General features: G+C 42.5%; 1 protein-coding gene across 2 annotated transcripts in view; it reads left to right on the forward strand.

Moving 5' to 3' along the window:
• Positions 1-50: 50 nt before the first annotated feature.
• The window catches only part of ADK (adenosine kinase), a 305604-nt gene continuing 282460 nt past the window's right edge, over positions 51-23194 (forward strand). Inside the window, exons 1-2 of one of the 2 annotated variants that reach the window (XM_082486535.1) lie at positions 51-184; positions 17130-17204. In XM_082486535.1, the coding sequence (XP_082342661.1) occupies positions 129-184; positions 17130-17204 (131 nt within the window). In that variant the 5' untranslated portion in view covers positions 51-128. Of the gene's footprint in view, positions 185-8996; positions 9128-17129; positions 17205-23194 lie in introns of those variants that run through there. The other variant, XM_082486536.1, reaches the window with a different exon arrangement.

Consider the following 23194-nt stretch of genomic DNA (forward strand, 5'->3'; position numbering starts at 1 on the left):
CGGCCGCCCGCCCCGCCGCCCCCGCCCCCCCGGTGGCGGTGCCGGCGCGGTCGGCGGGGCGGGCCGGGGCCGGCGGGCGGGCGGGCCGAGGTGAGCGGAGCGCGCCGCACACGCCGCCCAGCGCGAAGATGGCAGCGGGGGAGCCGCAAGCCAAGAAGCTCAAGCTGGAGCAAAAGCAACTGAGGTAACGGGCGGCGGGGCCGCGGGAGGGGTTCTTCTTCACGAATAAGCCCCAGCGGGATACCGGAGGGTCGCTGGGTGCCGCCGGTGCCGCCCCCGGTGGAGGACGAGACACGTGCCGCCGCGGTGCGCGGGTCAAAGTCACGCCCGGAGGGTCCGGCCGGGCCGGGCTGGGCTCAGAGCGGGGCGGGCGGCCCCGCCGCGGCCCCGCGCTCCCCTCCCGGCGGCGCCGGGCGCACGTGGAGGCGGGCGGCGGGGCCGTCCTGCTGCGCTGCCGCCACCGCCGCCGCGGTGGTGGTGGCGGCGGCGGGCGCCCCGCGGGTATCGCTGTGCGGCCCCGGAGTCTGGGCGGGAGCGCCGGCGGGCCGGGCAGCCGGGGCAGCGGCGGGCGGGCGGGCGGGAGGGAGCGCGGGGAGCGGGCCGGCGGGTGTGCGGGGGCTCTCGGTTCGCCTCGGGGTCGGGGGTGGGTGAGGGGAAAGGCGGCGCTGGACGGGGCGGCGCGGTGACACGGGGCGCCGCCCGCAGGTACGGCGGCCGGCGCTTGGGACGCGGCTTGGGTTGTCACCCCCTGTTCTTGGTCTCTGAGGGTATCCTCCCAAAGCCCCGATTGGTGACCCTTGAAGGGGGTCGCTGTGCCCCTTCGGCGGGAATTTGCTTATCTAAAAATCCTGGTTAACGGATACGTTTTCTTCAGGACACGTGGAATATTTTCGAAGTGTTTTCATACTGAAATAACCAGTGCCATTCGCCATACTTCCTTATTTGTGTGATCACTGTGTAGTATCACTGACTGAACCCCATCTGACCGATGGCCTGCACAGAAACAAGTCATTTGTTTTTAAATGTCATAGCAGAAAAATATAAGGTTTCTCAATGCAGGAAGCACGGTCAAAATGTGTACTGAGAGGGCTGTAGTGGAGCTTTTGTTGGTGCGGTTTCTGATTTGTTTTCTCAGGATTATTCACATGAATATAATTGCAAGATAGCTGATCTCCTTCCAAGCATTCAGTCTGTGAAGAGGATTAATGACATAAGGCTTGAATGGTCCAAAATTACCTTGGCGATAACTAATAACTTGCTCAAATATAGCATAAAGAGATGTACTTTAGCACTGAGATGAGAACAGTCCCTTTCGGTACTGATGTCCTTACTGAAAGAACTAATCCTATTAAATTTGTCAAAGTCAGGGTACTTGCTCCTTTGGCAGCTGAGTGACTTTTCAAGTCTAATAATAGTTGACAAGCTCAGTTGCAGATAGTGGAAAAGGAAAAATGTAACTGAGCTCTGAAAGCAAATAAATGGCAGACAGCAGTGTAAGGTTGTAATTAAAAAGCAGCAGTTATTTCCATGGGCCTTAAAGCAAGGTGGGACGAGAAACTGGGAATTGCAATGTTTCTGTTTATAAAGCTTGTTAGAGGAAAGTGCATATTACCTGCTTTGAGCCTAAACATGAAAATTCAAAAATTGGAGAACATTATTGAAGTACTGAGTTAAAAATATAAAGGGTGCTTTCAGTGGAATGAAAGGCCACGGTGACATGTTCCAATAGCAACTAATTAAACTGATATAATACTTTTGTGGGGTACGATGGATAAAACATGGGGAACATTGTTAGAACTTGTGGATTCTAATTCCGTTTCAAGTTATTTCAGTATGAAGTGTAAACTGGACTCCAGCTCGGTTTCGTAAGAGGAGAAACACCATAATCAGCCGGTGATCAAATAAAGTTAATGTGTGCTGTGGGCCGCAGTTTGGACTCATGAAGCGGGTGAGGTGGTTGGCCTAGATTTGCAGACCTCTGTGCTCCTTTGAACATAGCAGCAAGAACGTGTTTGGCCAAGTGCTGCTGTGGGACTTTGTCCCGTGTTAAAAGCCAGTATGGAAGGTACCAGAACGGTCAAGATTCCTTCATTTTGTTGTATTTGTAGTGAGGCTTGGTTGTTAATGCCAAGCCCTGCTACATATGCTGAGGGGTATTGGAAACAGTTAACGTACAGGTTAGAAAAGAAGTGAAAAATCGCTCGAAAATTTTGGGAGATAATAACTTTGTATTTGTTACACCAAGAATTAGAGGAGAATTCCTTGTTCTCAACACCTAGATCAGAGGCTCTCCAGCCTCTTCAGAAGACCATGTCTAATGGACTCAACAAGGATGGTCTCGTACCTTACTTATTCCCCCATAGGGTACGAACCTGAATCTTTCCTGTGGCTACCACGAAAACTATTTTAATATAAAAAATGACATAAAAAAAGTTAAATTTCACTCTCCAATATAAGCTGCACCTTGTCAACAATAACAAAAGTGTCCTTCCCCTATTTTTTTTTTTCATCATTTTCTCTCTCAATGTCGCATCAGGGAGGTTGTATGGATACTTTTTTTTTTTTTAGTGCCTTTTGATCCTTTCAGGCAAAGGAAAGCAAATATTGCTCCCTCATGAGGTAGGCAAAGCTGACCAGGTTCAGCTAAAGTTGTTTGAAAGCAATATAGGATGGCTGGCTTTTGCCACCCATTGAGCAGAACACAAAGCCGGAGACCCAAACCAGCGTTCCCAGCTCAACAATGCGTTGTGCTGACATTAATCTGCTGGGCGGCAGGTTTTGCATTGTCTTTATTGACGGGTGCAAATCCTCGCTAAAACCAGCGGGCTTTAGGCAAGGCCATTAATGCGTGCTGTGTTGTTCCAGGCTTCTGACTGCATCTCTGCTGTGTGAAATAAAATATCATTGTGTGTGTAAACTGTTCTGTTTGAACAGAAAATCGGCTTGCAAAACTGCAAACGGCTTGTCACTGAGTGGTAGCATCAACTTACTAGAAACATCGTGAGGCATTACTTTAGAGGAGAATTGCGAAGAATTTGTGTCCTTTTGTATTTGGTGTGGTTTTATCTTGGAAGTCTGTGAAAACTGCAGCCAGACTTCTGTTAACAGACTGCTACAGTTATAAAAGAATTTGGATGTTCTCTGTAGAAATGTTTGAGCTTATATGTACATGTCAGTATCAAAATATGCATGTGTGCAGAAGGAAAAAATTAACAAACTTGTGAAATCCTCTGCTGTGAAGTCCCCTGTGCTGCATGATGGCCTTCTGGCCGTTCTGCAGCTGCTGTATTGATTGAATAGTCCTGACGTGGCTGGCTGTTTGGACAGATCAGTTTATCTACATGAAGACAATGTAAGCATTGAATTTGACAAATACTTCATACTAGAAGTACAAGGTACAATATTCTTCTTCTGTTACTATTAAACATCTCTTCCTTTTCAGAATAAATTATCAAACACTCTGTGGGTAGCTGTTCTCAAAAGCAGTCCTTTCATTACTGTTCCACTAGACTTTAGACAGCTTGATACTGATGACTGTAAAAAATATTGCTAATTTCATGCATTTTTAATTTTATTAATAAGCTGACTTTTAATTTAGCTTATTCCTTCATCAGCCCTCTACAAATGAAAGAAGATTCTGAACATTTTAAATTAGCTGTGACAAAGCTTTCAGTTAGAATTCAGTAAATCATTTTTCTTTCTCTTCTATTATCTTGGCTTTTTTTTTTTTTTTTAATTTCACCTCCCTCCCCATTTGTATTCATTTCAGTTTCTGTCTTCGTGGCTTATACTTTTCTCACTTTCCACTCTCTCATATCTGCAAATACGGGTAACTTTTTCCATGTCAGTATGCTTCATGGCCTCTTAGTACAAAGAAAGATCTGAGACTCAAGCACCTTGCTGTGTTTGCTCCCAGAAGAATAAAAGCAATAGACTTTTTTCTTCCAGTGGATATATAGACCCCTGTAGAAAGCAAATAAATACTTCTGAAGACACTAGCAACAGACTTTGCTAGTTTTGCTTTATTTAGGACGTAACAGCAGCAATCTTCCCTTCAAAGTTGTGTTGACAGAAATATATCCAAAACCAGAATGACTTGCAGCATGGAAAATACCTCGCTCTTACAGTTCGGGTGCTCCTTTCCATTGTTCAGATATGTAACTCAAATTACTGTTTAGATTGACACGTGTCTTTGCCCGGCCTTTGATGTAATCCTGTGGGATTTCTCACAGTGTGTGTCGTATTTCCACAGTTTTGTGTTCTTGTATTGGAGGAGCTTGTTGCGGTGTTTTCATTCTTTTAATTAAAATAATTCCTTGCTTTATGTGAGGGAGGGTGTAACCTGAGGAGAGAGGAGGTCGTGGGAAGTCTCTTTCTGCCTGGGACCGTGAGCATGGCTGGCGTCTCTTTCTTCAGGTACTGATATTACCTGCAGCCCACCTGGCAGAAGAGTCATACTGACGAACAACGATAGTTTAGACATAATAGCCTTAACTAATTCCCTGTACAGAAGTACGCCTCTGACTTTGTGTGCTGCCTCCCTGAAGTCAACAGGACTAGTCTTGTCCCTAGAGCTGCTTGCATGCTTGATTACCCATGGGAGGAGAGCCGGTGCAAATATGCCTATTTCATCATGAATCCTGAAGTTCCTGTGAATTTTTCCGAGATTTGCGAGTTCCTTCTTTTTCAGCTAATGAAACAGCTTGTGTAGAATTACTCATCTAATTGGATCTACTAATATTACATATAACCAGACAAGGAAGGTGCTCAGAAAGGAGGCTTGAGTGAATGTGGAGGTAGTTGAATATGGTGTCAATGCAGTAGTGTGAAATGCACTTTCTTCTAGAACAAGACCTTGGCTTAAGCTATTATAGCTGAGGTGTATTTGATGTGGAAATGTTTGAAACAAAACTCTGGCTTGTGATTCAAGGTTGTGATATTGGAGTTCAGTAGTTACTTACACAGGAATGGTACACAAGTATTTCACAAAACCAGTTTCAGAAGCAGGGAATGGGTTGCTATCTAAAGGTCATTAATTAGTATTTGCTGGCAATGTGTTGGAAAACCTTATCTTCTTGAAAAAAGCAAACTGAACTTGCAGATGCAATGTGAACACTACGTTTTCTCAAGGCTGTTCATTTTCTACTTGCATAAATTGATTCTTAAATAATTTCAATTTACAGACTAATTTATATAATAAATATCAAAGCATTTTGTGTGAAGGAGAGAAGTCTTTGGGTGTTAACTCAGAATTTGGTGAAGGGAAAGGGATTTTTTTTCCATTTTGAACTGCAGTCATTTCTGTAATGATTGTTTGACCACAGTCAAAGCTGTTCCATGCTTGAAGGATATGGTAACGTAAAGCTACTTGCTGGCTTTATGCTACCTTGGGATTTAATTTACAGGGAGAGATTTTTGTGGGTTTTCTTTTTCCTTGTACATTCAGTGGTACAGAGCAGTTGTAACTGTCTCAAGGGCTAGGCTATTTGACTGGAGTAAGATGAGAAAAAAAGTGTAGCTGTCTGCAATATGATGAAGACTTAGCAGATTTATAGACTTTTCTTTGCTCTTACAGCTGTATGGTCTGTGAAGCTGCATTAAAAGAAATGGGATTATGCTATGGAATTTTAAAATAATTTAAAAAAAAATTAATACTTTGCTAGTAGATCCATACAAGATAAAAATACATCTTATTGTATGTTGCAAAATGTGAAATTCACTCTGCAGAAGTTTTCAAAACAGCCACTGTTCTAGTAGAAAAATACATGCAAGCTCTGCAAAATGCTGTTATTGAAAGAGAATTTGTCAACTTTCTGCTTGCTAGTCCCATTTTATAATGCCTGCTGAGGCTGTTATGTAAAAAATCAACCTTCTGTCTTGCAAAGATAGAAGAGTGGGAGTTTATCTAAGATTAACCTTGGTTTTGTACTTTGAAGAAATTTGGCGAAATATGGGGGTTAATGGAGAATTTTTTGTTTATCTATTGTAAACTGGATGATTTATACCAAGTCTTCATGGTGTAAAACATAACACGTTAGTCCAAGGCTGTGGCCTAGATTGCTTATATCTTGGATACACAAGTTACAAATGTATAAAATGTGTAGTTTTGTGGATTACTTCAATAAAGTGCAATTTTAAAAGTTCTCACGTGCTTACCTGTTGTTATGTCAAATAGGGGTGCAGTTCACTTTGAATTCATACCGTGCTTGAAAGAAAGCATTTTAGTGAAATCACCTGAGGAACGATTGCTCATCACGCATAGAGGAACTCATATGGTCATGAAGATTTCTTCCTCACTGTGTACTAACAGAAGCAGTCGAGAGAAATTGTGGCTAGACCCGGTCAGGTATTATATATTTTTAGATGCAAAAGCTGTGAATTCCATGTTTTTCTCAGGGATTTCTGAAGCCAGAACACATGCAAAAGCTCAGGTCAGCTGCTCCATGCAAGCAGAGCAAGTTTGGAAGGTGTCAGGGAGGCTGAGCAAACGCAGTCCAGCTGCCTAGCACATACGTGCTGTGACTACAAGTCGAACTTGTGGCACAAGTGTCATAAAGTTAGTCTATGAATGGCCGTAAGGGATAAATGACCATTTTTCCAGGGATACCCTGGTTGGTGTTGGTCCACCTATGTGTCAGGGTGTCTAGAAGTTCCTTGGCAAATGACCAAAAAACCCATAGTGGTAGGTGGTGCCTCAAAGACGTCAGTAACAGTAGAACCTGCGGGTATGTGATAGTACAAGCAGGATGGTTGGGCTCTCGGGAATAGCCAGAAGTTTATAAAGTGCTATAGAGAAATGCTGTTGAGGTCCCATACGTGCTATTTCATGAACGGCTGTTTAATTTTCTAGAAAAACACCCTTTTGATCCTATCTTGCTGAACTGGTAAAAAAGTTAGAAACATTTGATGGTACCTCATTCGGACTCAGCAGCTTAATATTCATAATATGCAGTTTTATGTTACAAATTACTATAAATATAGATCATGTTAATGTATTATATCTATTTTCTTTTACGTATTCTTTTGTGCTTGTTAAAGTCAGGCAATTATTTATGAGGGAACCTACAACTGGATTTTTTTTTTTTAATTATTTAAAATACATGGGAATTTACCCATGGGGTAAACCAGTGGGACCAACAAGACCAAGCTGTGTTAGTTGTATTTATTGTTATATTTGTCTGTGATGGGATTTCCCCTGTCCCCACCCCACCCCATTTTCAGTTACAAAACAGAGGTTTGGCTATTACGTATTGAAATTGTTAAATTCAACGTGGATTAGAGGATACAGACACTATATATCCAAATATAGTATTTATGTTTTATTAGAGTTTAAAATCCTCCATTGGGATTTGGGGACCTGTTGTACTGGGTGTTGCAACAGTAAGGGGATGGATGCTTTTCCCCACTCCAATTAGTTTGACTTTTCAAGAGCCCTGACACACTTTAATGAGAATTTTGTACGTGGTGATTAATTTTTAAGTGTCCAGTTTAGAGAATTTAGGAAATTTTTCCTCCCTCAGGTATTGAACGTAAATATTCCTGTTATCTCCATGTGACACTACAGGTCCTTGAGCATCATGAACACCTCAAATTTTGGCATCTTCTCTGCTGACACACCCAACTATCAGCAAATAGTTGAAAAGTTTGGCTTTACTTTTTCTGAGCACAATATTTCCATTTTGTAGATGGAGAGGAAGGGAAACTAAGGCTAATAGACACATGATTAGGAAGTTGTAAAGTTTAAATATTTAATTAGAGGTGACACAGCAGTACTTAACAATGTGGGATTCACTTTTGGCAAAAACAACCTCTTCTGACATCAGTTTTATGAATCAGTGTTTCTGGTGCAGGTAAGTTAACAAATTAAGTGCCAAATCTGCCCAGGCTGGCCATAACTTTGCCAGCCAAACGATGAGCCAAGCAGGTAGGATGAGGGGAGAGCAGGAACCTGGCTTTACCGATGCTTTTCTTCTTCTGATATGGCAGTTCTGCCCGAATTCCACGTCAGGTGGACAAGGAGGAGGTTAGGCAGTGATGGACTACCCCTTTTTTTCCCCGCAAACGGTGGCAAACAGGCCCACATCTCATCAGCGTCTCCACTCTGGCCCTCCAGCAGGTTGGAAAGATGGAGTACCGGGCTGTAACGGCGTACCACAGGTGGCCGCTGGGCGCTTGGGCAGCCCGGTGGGGATAAGACGGAGCTCCTCTCTGGCAGTAAAGCGGGAGCCCGCGGCCGCGCGCTGAGCCGGGCCTGCGCCGGCACCCGGGGCTGCGCTGGCGGTGGTGGCCGAGGAGAAGGCTTCGCAGAAGGTCACCTGAGGCGGTGTTAAGGCCTGGCCCAACACACCAATAAAAACCGTGAAAACGCGTTCTTGTCGAGTGTGTAAAAATCGCCTGTCGGGGGGGGCGCCGGTCAGCGGCCGGGGAGGGCGAGCGGTGCCGGGGCGGCGGCGGCGGTTCCCACCGCCCCGTGACAGCTGAGGGGCAGCGATGCCCGGGGCTCCCGCTGGCCATCTTTAATGTGGGCAGTACGGCTAGAACCCCGCACCTCTTCGCTACCTCCATTAGTGTTTTTTGGGGTTTTTTTTTTTTTTTTTTTTTTTTTTTTTGTAATTAGCGTTGGCCACCGTAATTGCCTCCTCGGGAGGGAGGTGACAGGAGGAGGAGGAGGTGGTGTGTGGGAGGCGCGTGCTCCCTGCCCGTAGCAAAGATGGCGGCCAGGGAGCCTGGGGCGCCGGGCGGGCGGTGCCGCCCGGTACCGTGAGCTTCTGAACCGGGGCGCGGGGCCAGCCGCCAGCGCCCCGGGGCCGCCGCCGCCTCCGCCCGCGGCTCCTCGCGCCCCGCCGCCACGGAGGGCCCGGGCCCGCCCCCGCCAGCCTCCCCCAGCCAATGGCGGGGCTCGCGGGCAGGGCGGGGGCGGGGCGGCGGCGCGCGGGTGGGTGGGCCGAGCGGCGGCCGGCGGCTCAGTCGCGGCCGAGGCGGGCGGCGCGCGGGGCGGCGGGTGAAGCGGGCGGCGAGTGAAGCGGGCGGAGAGGCGACGCCGCTGGTGCTGCCGGTGCTGCTGCTGCCAGCGGGGCTGCGCCGCGGGCGGGCGGCGGGCCGGGCGGGGAGCCATGCCCACCCTCAGGTAACGCCGAGCCCCGACGCGGCTCCCCATCAGCCCAGCCCGGCACCCTCGGGGGAAGGGGGCGGCGGGCGTGGTATTCCGCCGGAGCTCGGCTCTTCCCTCCTTCTCCACCCGTGTGATTTTCGGGTGTGGGGTAGCGCGGCTTCGTTCCCTGCTTCCCTTCCTCCCTCTTCCCCTCCGCCGCCACTTGGTTTTGCGGCCGCACGCCCCGCGCCCTCGGGGTGAGGAGGGAGAGCCGCGCCGGTTCCCTGCCGGCCCCTCAGCCCGGCAGGCCGCCCCCGCAGCTGAGGAAGTGTGTGTGTGGGGGGGGTCGCCCGCTGCCGGGGCTCGCGCGCTTTATATTCCTGACGGGCAGGTGGGCGCGCGCCGGCGTCGCCAACCGCCGCCGGGCGATGCCGGTCCTCTGGGACTCGCCCCGTCGGGCCAGCCCTGGCTCGCCCTCCCGCCCCAGCCCAGGGGAGAGCCCCGAGGAGCTCTCGGAGGTGGGCGGCGGCTGGGGCGCGGCGGGGCGCTGCGGTGGTGCCGCTGTCGGAGGTAGCGGCTGAAGGCGGGCGGCCGCCCGCTGTGGCGGGGTCGGGTGTCGCGGGGCTCCGGCAGCCGCGGTTGGACCTCACAGCATCGCTGTAGCGCGCCCTGACTGGAGCCTAATTTTAAATGAATCCCAAGTGATGAGGAGCAGGGTAATAATCACAGGCTGGGCTCGTAGCAGTCTGTTGGAACTGCCGTGGTGGCAGTTTATCAGTAATAACCGAAGAATGATAAACCCTTAATTTAACGTTCAGTGAAAGGAATTATTATGACCCGTTTTGCTTCCTAAAACGCTTCCTCTTAAGACGGGGCAGTATTGTGAAGTGATGTGGTAACCTTCATCACACGGTTATTTTGATCAGTCCTTCAGTTGCTAAAGAAATACCTAGAATTATGGACTCCAAGTTCAATGATTATTCAAAGCGACTCTCCTATCTCCTCTCTCCATGCTCAAAACAGTGTTATTGGATTTCACACTGTTTCTGACCCAGGAGTACAGATGGTAACTCTTTGAAATCACAGTAGTGCCTCGCTACCGGAGCTGGTGGAGTTAGCACAGCTGCCGGAGGACCTGGGCAGTGGTGGAACAGTTGTTTCTTTTCTGCGGCAGCCTCGCTTACGTAAGGCCAAGGCTTTTAGGCTTGGCTTCTAAGCTGGAACCTGTGAATGTGTCACTCTAGAAGACTATGAAGGTTTCATAATGAATGAAATGTTCACTGAAGGTACTGCTCAAAGTCAGTATGTAAGCATGTAACTCCTTAGCCAAATATTGCCTTTACTTAAGACCTAAGTAAGGTGAGCAGTCCTACAGGCTACTTGTATGTTTAAGGTCTATATGCTAAAGTGATTAGCTGTTGAGTGATGCAAGGGAAATTGTCTGAACTCTGGAATCATGGAGTAATAGTTCTGAGGAACTTCTAGTGTCAGACGGGTTGTGATTAACAATAAATGTCATCTTATTCACTTAAATTTATGTTGTGTAGGTAAGTGGGATGAGAGAAGGATGTTCTTAGTCGAGGGCTTGTAGCTTCAGATGCTATGAATCTGGTACTATTGCTGTTTTGTTTTGACTACCTGTAAAAAATGATTTTTGTTAAATTCAAATCCTGTGTTATATGGGGTTTAACTGTGTTCCTCTGTGACTGAAATGGATATGCTGAAAATGGACTTAGAACATGCCTTGTCTGGCCTTACTTTTAAGGGCATAATCAGACCCTATAGAAATACTAACGTAAGATCTGGTTTTGTAAGATCTAAAATATTCGTAAAATGAAGACTAGGCGTACAGCAGACTGTTGTGCAACTGAGACACCCAAATGTCCCAATCATGTTTTATTAAGGCTTTCTGACTGTAAAATGTCTTAGCATAAGAATTTAACATTAAGTGTAAACTACAGCTGCATAGCAGTATAAGGCTGTTACAGAGCAATGAAAAAGGTGAAATTTTCAATTTGGTTTCCTTTACTATTGGTTACTATGATGTAGATGACAAAATTTTGCAGCAACAAAAATATGATTTTTTTTTTTTTTTTAAGAAATAAAGGGATATCTTCTTGTTGTTTGTTAAGCAAGACATGCCAGTATCCAAAGTCTCTGTGCCAGTAACTAATAATATGCTTTCACTGATATTTTAATGTTGCTTTTCCACTGAAGTGCACAGCAGCATGGGATGATAACAATACTGTGTGATAGTTAGATACAGTACTGCTAATGTTCAGCAGCCAACTTGAAACAGGACCATATTTTTAAAAATGCCTGCAGCAGCAGAGTATTAGTAATGTATAATCATGATGTTGGACACAACTTTCCAGATCATTCAGTTACAGTTAATTTTGTTGACTTTTAAAAAAATGATTGAAGGGGTAGCTCAGTACTGATGCGGGGTTTTTTGTTTTGTTGGGTTTTTTGTTGTGTTTTCATCCAGTTTGGTTTCACTTCGTTACTTCTGCAACTTGTGATGAGTAATGTGTGAAACCCTGGCTATTTGTGAAAAATCAATCATCTTGGCAACTTCCAAACAAAATGCCATAATTAGCAGGTGAAGATTTATTTATATTTAATGAATTACATTGCTTGAACTTCTAATTAGAACTTAATCTTCATCTAGTCCAAATTTAAATGGCAAACTGTGAACATATAGCATGTGTTGTCAAGACTTTAGAGTGTGAATGCAGTGTACATCCAGGCTTTTGGTAAAGTAAGTTGCTGTTGTTCTTGTAGCTTTGCCTGCTAGATGGACAGCATATTTCAGTGTCCAAACAAGTTTTAGATTTGTATGAACATCTCATTCTTAGTTTAGAGTTTAAAAAGTGTATATACCAGTCATATATATATGTACTCTGTGTGTATGTGTAAGGATATATATGCACATATACATACTGATTGTGTATAGTCTATTGTATGCCCTTAATTTGTGCAGGTGGAGCAGTTGTCACTTGTTTCTTGAAGAGCTGAGCCAAATGTTCTTTTTGCAATAGGTTAGTCAAGTTAAGCAAGAGCATACTTCTCAGGTGGTTAGATACTGGTACTCCTCTTACAAGTGAAGGGACTGGAGAGAGGCAAGGAGGCTGTGGAGTACGTAAATGTTTGTTCTGTGTCTGTTGCAGAGACGTATTTCCCAAATAACCTATGTATTGTGAAATCTTGCGTTTCAGGAAACCATTGCTGCTTCCTCACTATGTTTTACATCTAGTTGGTTGGAAATAATCTGTGAAATTTTAATCAATGCAGGTGTCCAGTGTGACTGAACAGCAAACATAAGGCCAGTGAGGTTCATGTGTACTGCTGAAAGCGATAAACTTGGTGAGACTGTAACAGTTTAATATCTCAGTTTCTTGATCCAGGGACTTGTAGTTTAGCATTCTCCAGGATCCAAAATACTATGTTTAATTTTATACTTTTACAATATGTGGCTTTACAAAGTATATGTAATGTGGTTTGGGTTTTTTTAATTTCTATTTTTACAGAGGAGCAAACTGTAGCCAAGTAACTGCTATACCTCCTATTGTGCCACAAAAAAGTGCAATAGTGTAGCAGTGCAGATACTTTGCAGCCCCTCAAGAAGGGAAGGGTGATTTGCACTGCACTGAAATATACCCAGTTTTGTGTTAATCAGGTTGAACATGCAAAGGATTTACACAGCCAAGTCTTTCTGTTTAACAGTGGAAACACTAGACTTTCCAGATTGCGGTTCACAAAGCTTGTATTAGAAAATGCTGATCACAGTGGTGATCTTAAATTTCTACTTAAACTTGTTGAATTTTTAAAATTTGTGGCTTCGAAAGAGGTTGTTTAGACTCTTCCCATTTTGTCCAGAAAGGTATTTTTATCAAATGCAGTGTCAGTTAAGGAATGACACAACTACAGTCTTCAGTACAAATGGAGTGTGTGGATTTTTCTCCTTTTTGCCAATGGAATGTTAATATCTAGTTTTAAGCATGGAAGTTCTAGTACCTCGGGACTTAGTTAATTCAAACATCTAGCTGAAACAACCAAAAATGTAGAAATCCATGTTAATTGAAAACACAAGGCAGCTATTATTATATACTAGCTCATGTATTTTGATTATTTACAAAGATAAGTTGAGTGTCATAACCTGTGTACCTTTTGTCTTCATAGACATCAAACAACTAATGTACTCAATTTTATGTGTTTGTGTCGTGGTTGAACCCCAGATAGCAATGAAGCACCACACAGCTGCTTGCTCGCTCCTCACCAGTTGGGATGGGGGAGAGAATCAGAAGAGTAAAAGTAAGAAAGCTCATGGGTTGAGATAAAGACAGTTTAATAAGCAAAGCAAAAGCTGTGCACACAAGCAAAGCAAAACAAGGCATTCATTCACTACTTCCCATCAGCAGGACATCTCCAGGAAAGCAGGGCTCCATCACGTGTGATGGTTACTTGGGAAGACAAAACACCATCGCTCTGAATGTTCCCCCTCTTCCTCCTTCTTCCCCCAGCTTTATATGCTGAGCATGACGTCCCTTGGTATGGAATATCCCTTTAGTCAGACGCAGTCAGCTGTCACAGCTGTGTCCCCTCTCAACTTTTTGTGCATCCCCAGCCTACTCACTGGTGGGGTAGTGTGAGGAGCAGAAGAGGCCTTGACTCTGTATAATAATAATTTCTCAGCAATAACATCCTTGTATTATTAACACTGTTTTCAGCACAAATCCAAAACATAGCCCCATACTAGCTACTATGAAGAAAATTAACTCTACCCCACCTGAAACCAGCAGTTTGAAAAGCTGTCAAGTTCTGCTGTCCTATATTTTGTTGTGAGAAACAACTGTGCTGAAGTAGGGGAGAGTTTACCCAGAAGTTTCAGGGGAATGTTTCTGAACATACACTTACTAGTCTAGTGATAGCTACTGTTGGCTTTTTAAAACTTTCCATCCCAGATGGCATCCTATTACACAGCCTCTGGAATACCCGAACATGATTATAAAATACTGTGGGAGAAGGAAGGCTTGGGGATGGAACAGGCCTTGTTGTACGTCGTATAAAGAGCTGTCTGGATTAAATGGTACTGAAAGTGCTTCTTTCTGCTGTTCTTGACATACTAGGGGTTTGTATACACATTATTGGCTTGCTAGAGCTTCTGTGGATGTTAAACCAGTACACATTTGCTCTCATGCTGCTTCAAGTATATTGACCAGTATGTTCTGCAGCCTGCAGCTTGTTAAGTGTTTGGTAGCTTCTATTTTGCTTTTCCGTTGAGCAAGGTAACTTCTTCATAGGTAGTGACCTCAACACGTCAGCTGGATTTCAGAGAGTTTTTGAAGTACAGCTCTGTTTTCTGTCATACCGTACACTTAGGTGCTGATGCTTGTCTTAGAAGTTATCCACAATATATGTGTTTTTTTTCTTAAGTGTAGGTATAAAATGCGTAGAATTTCACAGAATGTGAGAATCAGCTAAACATCAAGTCCAGGAACATACAGTTTGCGACAAATCTACATTCAGCACTTTCAGCATTCTGACTTATTCATTGTTCTGCAATACTACTGATAGAATAATACTTAGTTTTTAAAATGGAGAGAATGTCCTGTCTTAGGGCTCTAACTGCAGTCCCCTTTATCCATATGACTTCTTAACTGTCATCTGTCTCTCCTTCTTCTTTTCTTCCAGTTAAATATAACTTATGGTTATGCTATTTAGAAGAATCAGTACTTTTCACACTGACAAAAGTATTTAGTGAGTCTTGCAGGTTTTTACTAAGCAGATGTTGCCTGTCTCAGTTAGGAGTGAGCTGGTTTTCTGGCTCCGTCTTCACAAAGCAGCATCTTCCACATTTCACTTACGGTGAAATGGGCTGTAAAGGCCTGTCTTAAAAGCTACAACAAAAATTAGGATACTTAAAGCATGGTTTTCTGTGTCTCAATATCAAGTTTATTACTCATGCTTTCCACTTCTTCATTTCCGGACTTGAGAATTTAGCATTTAATGGAAGCTAATGTGGCATCATAAAGAGGAAGAAGTTTTACTGTGTACTTTTGGCAAGTAGCTTCAAATTTGACAAATATTTGTCAGCTAAGGGCTTTTCATAGCAGTTGTGAGAGCAAGTAAGTAAATGAGTTTCCAACCTCTGTTGGACACAATTAATGAGATTGTTCCATATCATCCCCTTTCTGCTTGTTTTATGTTCTTTTTTTCTTATCTTGCTGAGTAGAAATTAATGAAATCTATCATTTAGTAGGCAGATGTCGAGTCTCTAAAACATTTGTCTTGCTCTAAATGGGCCAGAACAATTGAAAGCTCACTCACTTACTTTGAGATTCGGCTTTGTAGCTTTGGATAAACCACAGATAAACTTTGGATCCAACTGCAGTATTACAGTAATACTTTTTGGGGGATGGAGAGATGGGGAATATGCTTTCTCTGCAAATACTCGATAGAGACGTAGTAAAGAGGGAGGCGTATCATGGAATCACGGAATTTTCAGAGTTGGAAGGGACCTCTAGAGATCATCTAGTCCAACTCCCCTGCTAAAGCAGGATTGCCCAGAGCACATTACTCAGGACTGCATCCAGGCGGGTCTTGAAAATCTCCAGAGAAGGGGACTCCACAACCTCCCTGGGCAGCCTGTGCCAGTGCTCTGTCACCCTCACCGTAAAGAAGTGTTTCCGTGTATTTGAACGGAACTTCCTGTGTTCTAACTTGTGCCCATTACCCCTCGTCCTGTTACTGGGAACCATTGAAAAGAGCCTGGCTCCATCCTCCTTCAACCCACCCTTTAGATACTTGTACGCCATAATAAGGTCTCCCCTCAGCCTTCTCTTCTCCAGGCTAAAGAGTCCCAGCTCTCTCAGCCTTTCCTCATAAGGCAGATGCTCCAATCCCTTAATCATCTTAGTTGCCCTTCGCTGTACTCGCTCCAGCAGTTCCCTGTCCCTCTTGAACTGGGATTGGACACAGTATTCCAGTTGTGGCTTCACCAGTGCAGAGTAGAGGGGGAGAATGACCTCCTTCGACCTACTGGCCACACTTCCCTATGCAGCCCATGATTCCATTGGTCTTTTTGGCAACATGTGCACATTGCTGGGCCATGGATAATTTACTGTCTACAGTAAATTTAGTGGTCATACTGAAGCTACCTTCGGTGGCTAGAGCAACGGCTTGCCTTGCCAGTTGGAGGCAGCAGGTGTTAGCTTAGCAAGGAATGTGATGGGTTTGGATGTAGTTTTAGGCAGCCTTCAAGAACAGCTGCATTCACTCTGACTTGACACTAGGCCACGTATCTAATCCTTTGGTATTACTGCATTATCACCCAAGTACGTGCTACTCATGAAGATGTAACACATGGTTTCTGAATGAATTAAAAAAAAAAAAGTTAAAGCCAGCTCTTTCAGCTGTTTACAGTATCTCTGATGTCTTGTTTTTATGTTGCAGAAGTCATGGTAATGAATTTCAAATGGGTTTAAAAGTACGGACATTCTTATCATTAGACAGCTACACTGTTTAAGGTGGCTGACAATGCAGAATCCATAGTCTCTTAATTTTTTTGTTTATTGAAACAGACTTAAATTGTTAATTATTGGTCAGTAGCAGAGTAAACACAGCAACTAAGTCTGTTCAGTGAAATTCCTGTAACCTGGTCTGATGCTCCCCCTGTCTAAAATCTGGTATTACAACTTGAATGCAATCCTTTAAAACAACAGAATGTGGCATGCAGCTCTAATTCTTTATCTGAGTGAATGATAGCTTAACAGAATATATAGCTTTATATATTCTTGACTGCTTGCAGTCAGTATATTGATCAAAGAAGATTATTGTAGGATGATACTTCACTCAGATTTGAGTCTCTGCGTCTGTATACCATGTCTCCATGTGACTACTGCACTGGGCAAAATGTGTATCTTCTCCTTAACTGTATTAAAGAAAAACTTTTCTCTATAATAGAAAACGTCTTCAACATATACTAGGAACAACAAATTAATTCTAAGCTAACTTGAAATAATTGATTCTCTTGCAGTGAAAATGTCCTGTTTGGAATGGGAAATCCTCTGCTTGATATCTGTGCAGTTGTGGACAAGGACTTCCTTGACAAGTAAGTCTTGATTTTGATTTTTTTATTTTTTTTTTAATGTCAGTTTTGTTTTCAGAATGATGCCTACAAATAAATGGAGGACTACCTGCTTGTGTAATGCTAAGTTTATGCTGGTCTCTCTGGCCTTATGCTGAAAGAAGCCAACACTGTATCAGACATTTGGTTGTTCTAGCTATATAAAGCTGTGGTGGTGGTGTCAATGAAAAACTTCAATGTTTTCATGTGTTTTTGGCATTTTTGTTTTCTACCAATTATTTAGTCTCTTCGTGCTGTTTTTTGCTAGCCTTTAATTGGAAACAATCATCAATGTCATTAAGGTAGCTCTTGTCTGAATATTTGTGTGTTACTTTTGATGTGCTATTACAGTGCTTTTTTCTCTCTTCAGTGATGACTTTGTGGCAAATAACCCATTTCTGTAACACACCAAGAGAAGTTGTGCAAGTGTACCTTCTTTTTTATTTTTTTAATAGTACAGTTTATCAGTGAAGAACAGGACCACTTCATATCATGTGGTCGGTTATCTCGCTTAAGCCTAGTTGTTACGCTACCATCCGTATAACCATATCGCTGAATTGCTGTTTGTGTGTTGCTGTTGGCATTCAGCTTACTCGTTTTCCGATCAGCTTAGAGATGTGCCTTTTCAAGAGGTGTAAAATGTAGTTGCTCTTTTAAATCCTTCTGCACGAGCTCACTTTCTTCCGGTTGTCATTGCCACTTTATCTTTTTTCAAGTTATAGTAAGTTGATTTCATATTTCAGAGTGCTTGCAAATCTTTGTTTAATTTTTGAAGTGTTAATATTTTTTTCTCTAGTTGTTGTTTTAGTTATTAATGGGAATAGTGAATCAAGAATAAATTTCAGATCACCAAATAAAGAACAGGTGCAGAGTTTTTATTTGTGAATGTGTACTGTCAGCCACAAATCTTTTGTTCTGAAGCTTTTAATAATAGCAATAATTTGTTTTGCAATGGGTATTTTATCACTCAAGTTTTATCTAAAGGTGTGTTTAAGTGAGAGCTTGAATATTATAAGCTGGAGGCAAAAGACAGGAATGTCATGGAGTATATCAATCTCAAAAACATCTGGAACTTTGAACACTTAAGACATACACTCATTTTCTGAAAAAGTAAATTATTCTGAGGTAATTCTCTGCCTTATGTTTTTTCTGAAATAACTTCAAAAATCAGTCTCTGAACATAAGTAATGCCCCTGCCCCCAATCCAGCAATACCCCCCAACTAATCCTTATAAATTGTTATCATTAAAGGGGTGGTGGGATCTATATTGCAGCAGTGAAATCCTGCAAGAGTGTGTTGTGCTTTTCAGTTGACCTGATAAGTTCTGAGGAATTTAATTTAATTTAAAAATTATAAGTCATATGTAGTCAAATTTGAGTCCTGTCAGACAAGTTAAATTATCTCCTCGAACAGCATATGCTCTGAGAGCATTTATTTACTGCCAAAATGCCTTTGTGGAGTAATGCATTAGTTAAAGCAATAAGCAGACTTCCAACAACACTTTCATGGGGATCTGCTGGTAGTGTGATAGCTCTGGTACTAACCTGAAAACTGAGAAGCTTGTCTGCCTTCTTCACAAGTTCCTGATTTTATTTCTAGCTCCCAATTTGTGGTGTATGCACAGTACTCCATTTAACAAATAGACAAGCACATTTCTACTCAGAAGTCCAACTACCTTTATGCAATACTTGCTGAAATAGGAATCAAATCCCATGCTTCCTTGGCTTGTGACGGGAAATAAAATAGCAAACCTTGCTGTAGAACAACTGCTAGAATAAAGTTATCTATTCAAATGCTGCAGGGAGGTGCAAGAACATAGATATTTCAGGACTGCGAAGCATTTGACAGTGAAATTGTCGATCATAGCAGCCTACTCTCTGTTTTTTCTTGTCAAACAAGATGTGCAACTATCTCTAGCCACATAGTATCAGTTCTTGGTATCTTGGCAGTGATCCAGGAACTCTGGAGTCTGTGTCTCACCTCTTCAACTGGATGGGCATGTTTAAAAGGGGCAACAGGCAAGCTGGGCTCTGACTTGAGAAATGGTAGCTTGGTAAAATGAGGAGAGAGTTTAGGTAAACACCCACAAGAATTTTATACATTTAACTCTCACTGTTTCTGTTAGTTTATCCTCCTCTCTTGTATAACCAGTTTTAAGAGTAAATACCTTTGTTCAGAATAAAGGACTTGATGTTGCAAGTTTAATCAATGTATATATTGCCACTGAAATGAGAGAGTATTAAAATGAATCCTGTAACCAGATTAGTTTTGTAACTTCTATTATGAAAATGCAAGTGGAAACAGCGTAAGATTGTGTAGGAAGTCTCAAGTGGTACTTTTAACAATATTTAAATGGCCTACAATCCATGTTATAAATAAACCTGAAAATAAATACATAATGCAGTCCTACCCCTGGCAGATTTGAAACAGCTTGGTTTGAGGAAATTAGCAGTATTGGAGGGTTGGGTGGGTATTTTTGGCTTGGATTGTTAGCACAGCCCTGTCACCTTTCTTTCAAGGTGGATTTTGTTTTAATCTGGGCTCCAAAGTCTTTTGGTTTCTTGACAAGTTTTGGAAAGTTTTAAGCCTTTCCTAGACTATTTCTGGGAGAAGTGGTCTTAATTTATATCACAACAGAACTTCACTGTGTCTGTCTGAGATTTTCAGATCCCATCAGCAGTCTGGCATTACCTGAGCCAGATAAGCTTTGGCCTCTGTCAGGTAATTACATTTTCTGCATCTCGTTTCTTATCTTTCTTCAGGGAGACAATCTGAAAAAGCGTTAGCAATGTTGATGGCACTGTTGAAAGCTGGTGATACCCAAAACCACTTCAGTTTCTGTTCACAGAGCTGGAGAGCAGTCTTGAAGTAAATATAATCCATTGTATGTCCTTGTTTTTTCTGGGTATGAAAGAAATATCAGAAATAGTTTTTTGAGGGGTGGGGGATCCTTTTAATTTGTATTAACTCCACAACCTAACAGCATTTATTTTTGTTTAATTTTTCTAGGATATAGATGCTTGCTCAAGGAGCAACTCTTTGTGGGTGTGGGGGGGAAAGAATAGAAAAAGGATTGATGCTTTGCAGGTGAATTGCTAACTAAAGCTACGCTAATCTCTGAAAGTAACTTTGCTAACAGGTATTCATTAAAGCTTTTGGTGAACTCAGTTCTGTGGCATTTAACAGGAATGATTCCTTTACCTACTGAATCTGTAACAGGCGTTTAAGAGTAACTTAATCTACACTGTATATTGAACTCTAATAAAGCAGGCAAAGAAATTCTAGTTAACATAACAATCATGTTTTGAGACTCCCTGGAAACTCAGTACTGCTGACTCCTGTAAATACTCCAATGTCCTGCTGTTAAAAGTTAGGAGATGGCATCTGTTTCCTTGCTCCCCCACAGAGCACTCTGTTGTGCAAATACTTATTTTGGCATTTATCTAACTATAGTTAACTTCTGGGCTGTAGAGATCTGGGCGCTATTTATCACATCAGGTGCACATCTAGCAGTTGAGAAGCGTGTGTTCACAGAATGGACAAATCTTCTCCTGCTCTTGTCCAGCATTTGGGTCTATGACTGTATGAATTGAGGAAGTGGAGAGAATCATGATTGACAAATTAATGTTGGCGGAATTATTATGCTAGTCTTGGAGCTTCTAAATTTGTGAAAACCTTGTATCTTCCCTAATTAGCCAGTGGGAAGGCAAGGAAAATATTTGTAATTGCCAGCACCTGTATAAGCATGTAAATATCTTTCAGCCCATGCTCTTAATTTTCCCTGTATCTTCACTCCTTTTTATGATATATGTCCTATTTCTCACATCAAGGTTACGGATGATTATTATAAGCATTGTATTTTCTGGGCTCTTGACCAGAGCCATGATCTCCTAAATTAAGGTATGTTTACTAGTCTGGATGCTGAATTCCATTATACTTGTCATCTCCAGACTCATTATTTGATCACCATCATTGTCCGAGCTTACAAGTTGCTATTTGATTTACTTACTGGTTGTCAAAGCAGCTGAGTCTTTTTCTCCTTATGTGTTTTTTCTTTCTTCCCTCCTTCAAATCAAGGTCTCTGGCAATCTTTGCACAGGTGCATTGAAGATACTCCATAAAGATCTCTAGTTTTTAATAGCTTTCATGGCCTGTATCATCTGCTCCTTAGTTCTGTTCCCTGCCTTTTCTGTGACACTGTTGTAGCTGCAAACTATCTGTAAACTAAGAAATGGGTTTATGTTCTTTTTACTCTTCACTAGAAAAACAGGTTTGAAGAAATGGGAGAGGAAGAATGAATGGCGTCTTCGAAGTGTGTTTGTGTTTTGGAGTGATGGTGATGGTTAATGTATGAAAAGAGAATATCACCACACTGAAGGAAGAAATGCTGTAATTTTGATCTGTAATTTCATAAGTATGGATATGGATCTCCTGCAGTGTGTTACTAATTTGTCTGCAGCATTGAAAGTGGTTGGGTCATTACTGGAGATCCCAAGATGCTTGGTCGCCTTTCCTCACTGCAGAGAACTGTTGGAGGGTGATGGATTAGTTAAGCACAAACTTCGTGAATAGAGCAGTGATGACATCTGGTAAATTAAATTTTCTTGTTTGAGGCTGTTTTAGTGCTTGCTGTGATGGAAGTGAAGATGATGTACGTATTTGATCTTTTTTCCGCTCTTGTGGGAATTTGGATTATAAATTAGGAAAAGGTTTGAGAAGCAGCTGAAATGAAAAATATCTGCTTGCTTGCATGAAATTTAGGTTGGTGTGTATAGCTGTGGCTTTAGCCATTCTGCCATGTGTTATTCTCAACATTTTCAGTTTGCTACCTTTGCTTGTATTTAACAGAAGCCTTTGTAACTTCCCATAGCAAAAAAAAATAAAATATCAAAACACCACTCATGCAGTTAAGTCTCATAAAGTGGTTAAGGGTTTCAATAGCTTTTACACAATCAGTAGTGATTCTTTGTCTGTTCACCCAACTCGGGTTTCAACATGGTTTTAAGGCTTTAATGCAAAACAAGCCCTTCCTCAAAAACACGTGCTGGAGGAGCTTGAAGACTGATTCTGTACCAGGAGGTTGCAGGATCAAAGAATGCACAAGCTGCAAAAACAGACTTTGCTGCCAGATTTAAGTGGGAGACTTAGAGCTTTTATTTTTTTATTTTCACTAATGTGTTTACTTTGACTTTGTGTGCTTCATCAACCCTCTGGGACAGGTTAATGTTTTTTTGTATTACTTTGAGTGGGGGATTGTGTTATCTGGCTGTACAGTGCTGAATGTATGGAAAGTATGGAAAGTACATAGTAATAACTTTAAAACTTGTTGTCCCTGAAAATTTACCCTTCTCTTTTTTTTTTTTTTTTTTTTTGGGGGGGGGGGGGGGGGGGGAGATGTTCCATTGTTTCAATCCTTGCGAAAGATCACTACTGAAAGTAGCTGTTGCATTGGCTTATGTGACAGAGAAGCTGAACAGCTGAAGGTTCTTTATTATTACCTTGTGTTTTGAGTTGTATCTGTAGAAGTCAATTTAGCTTATCTCAGGGTCTGACCATAGAACATTGTTGAAACTATTGACCCAGATTGCATCATCTGGCTGCTGGTAAATTATAAAAAAATACTTAAGTGTTTGCTTGCAAAAACTTAGGGTAATGATGGCTGTCTTAAAAAAACTCCTCTCGGTACTAATGTGCAAACGAATTCGGTAGCATTCCTGACAACGTAATTAGAGCTTTCTACAAGCCTGATAATTTCTCCTAGTGCATTTAGTTAAATGTGTAGTTTAAACGAGTGAAAGATTTTAGTTAAGCTCAATTTGGAAAAGGGTATTTGAGAAATCTAGCCTATGCAAGAACAAAGATCTACATGAGGAGCTGTGATGTTTTCAGGGTATATTGAGTTTCATCAATGATTATAAAAGAGCTTATAACTACTAATTTACCTGTAAAATAGGATGTAACAGGTTTATGAATAG

The sequence above is a fragment of the Vanellus vanellus genome (genome assembly GCF_965231255.1).
Source record: "Vanellus vanellus genome assembly, chromosome: 7".
NCBI classification, from domain to species: domain Eukaryota; kingdom Metazoa; phylum Chordata; class Aves; order Charadriiformes; family Charadriidae; genus Vanellus; species Vanellus vanellus.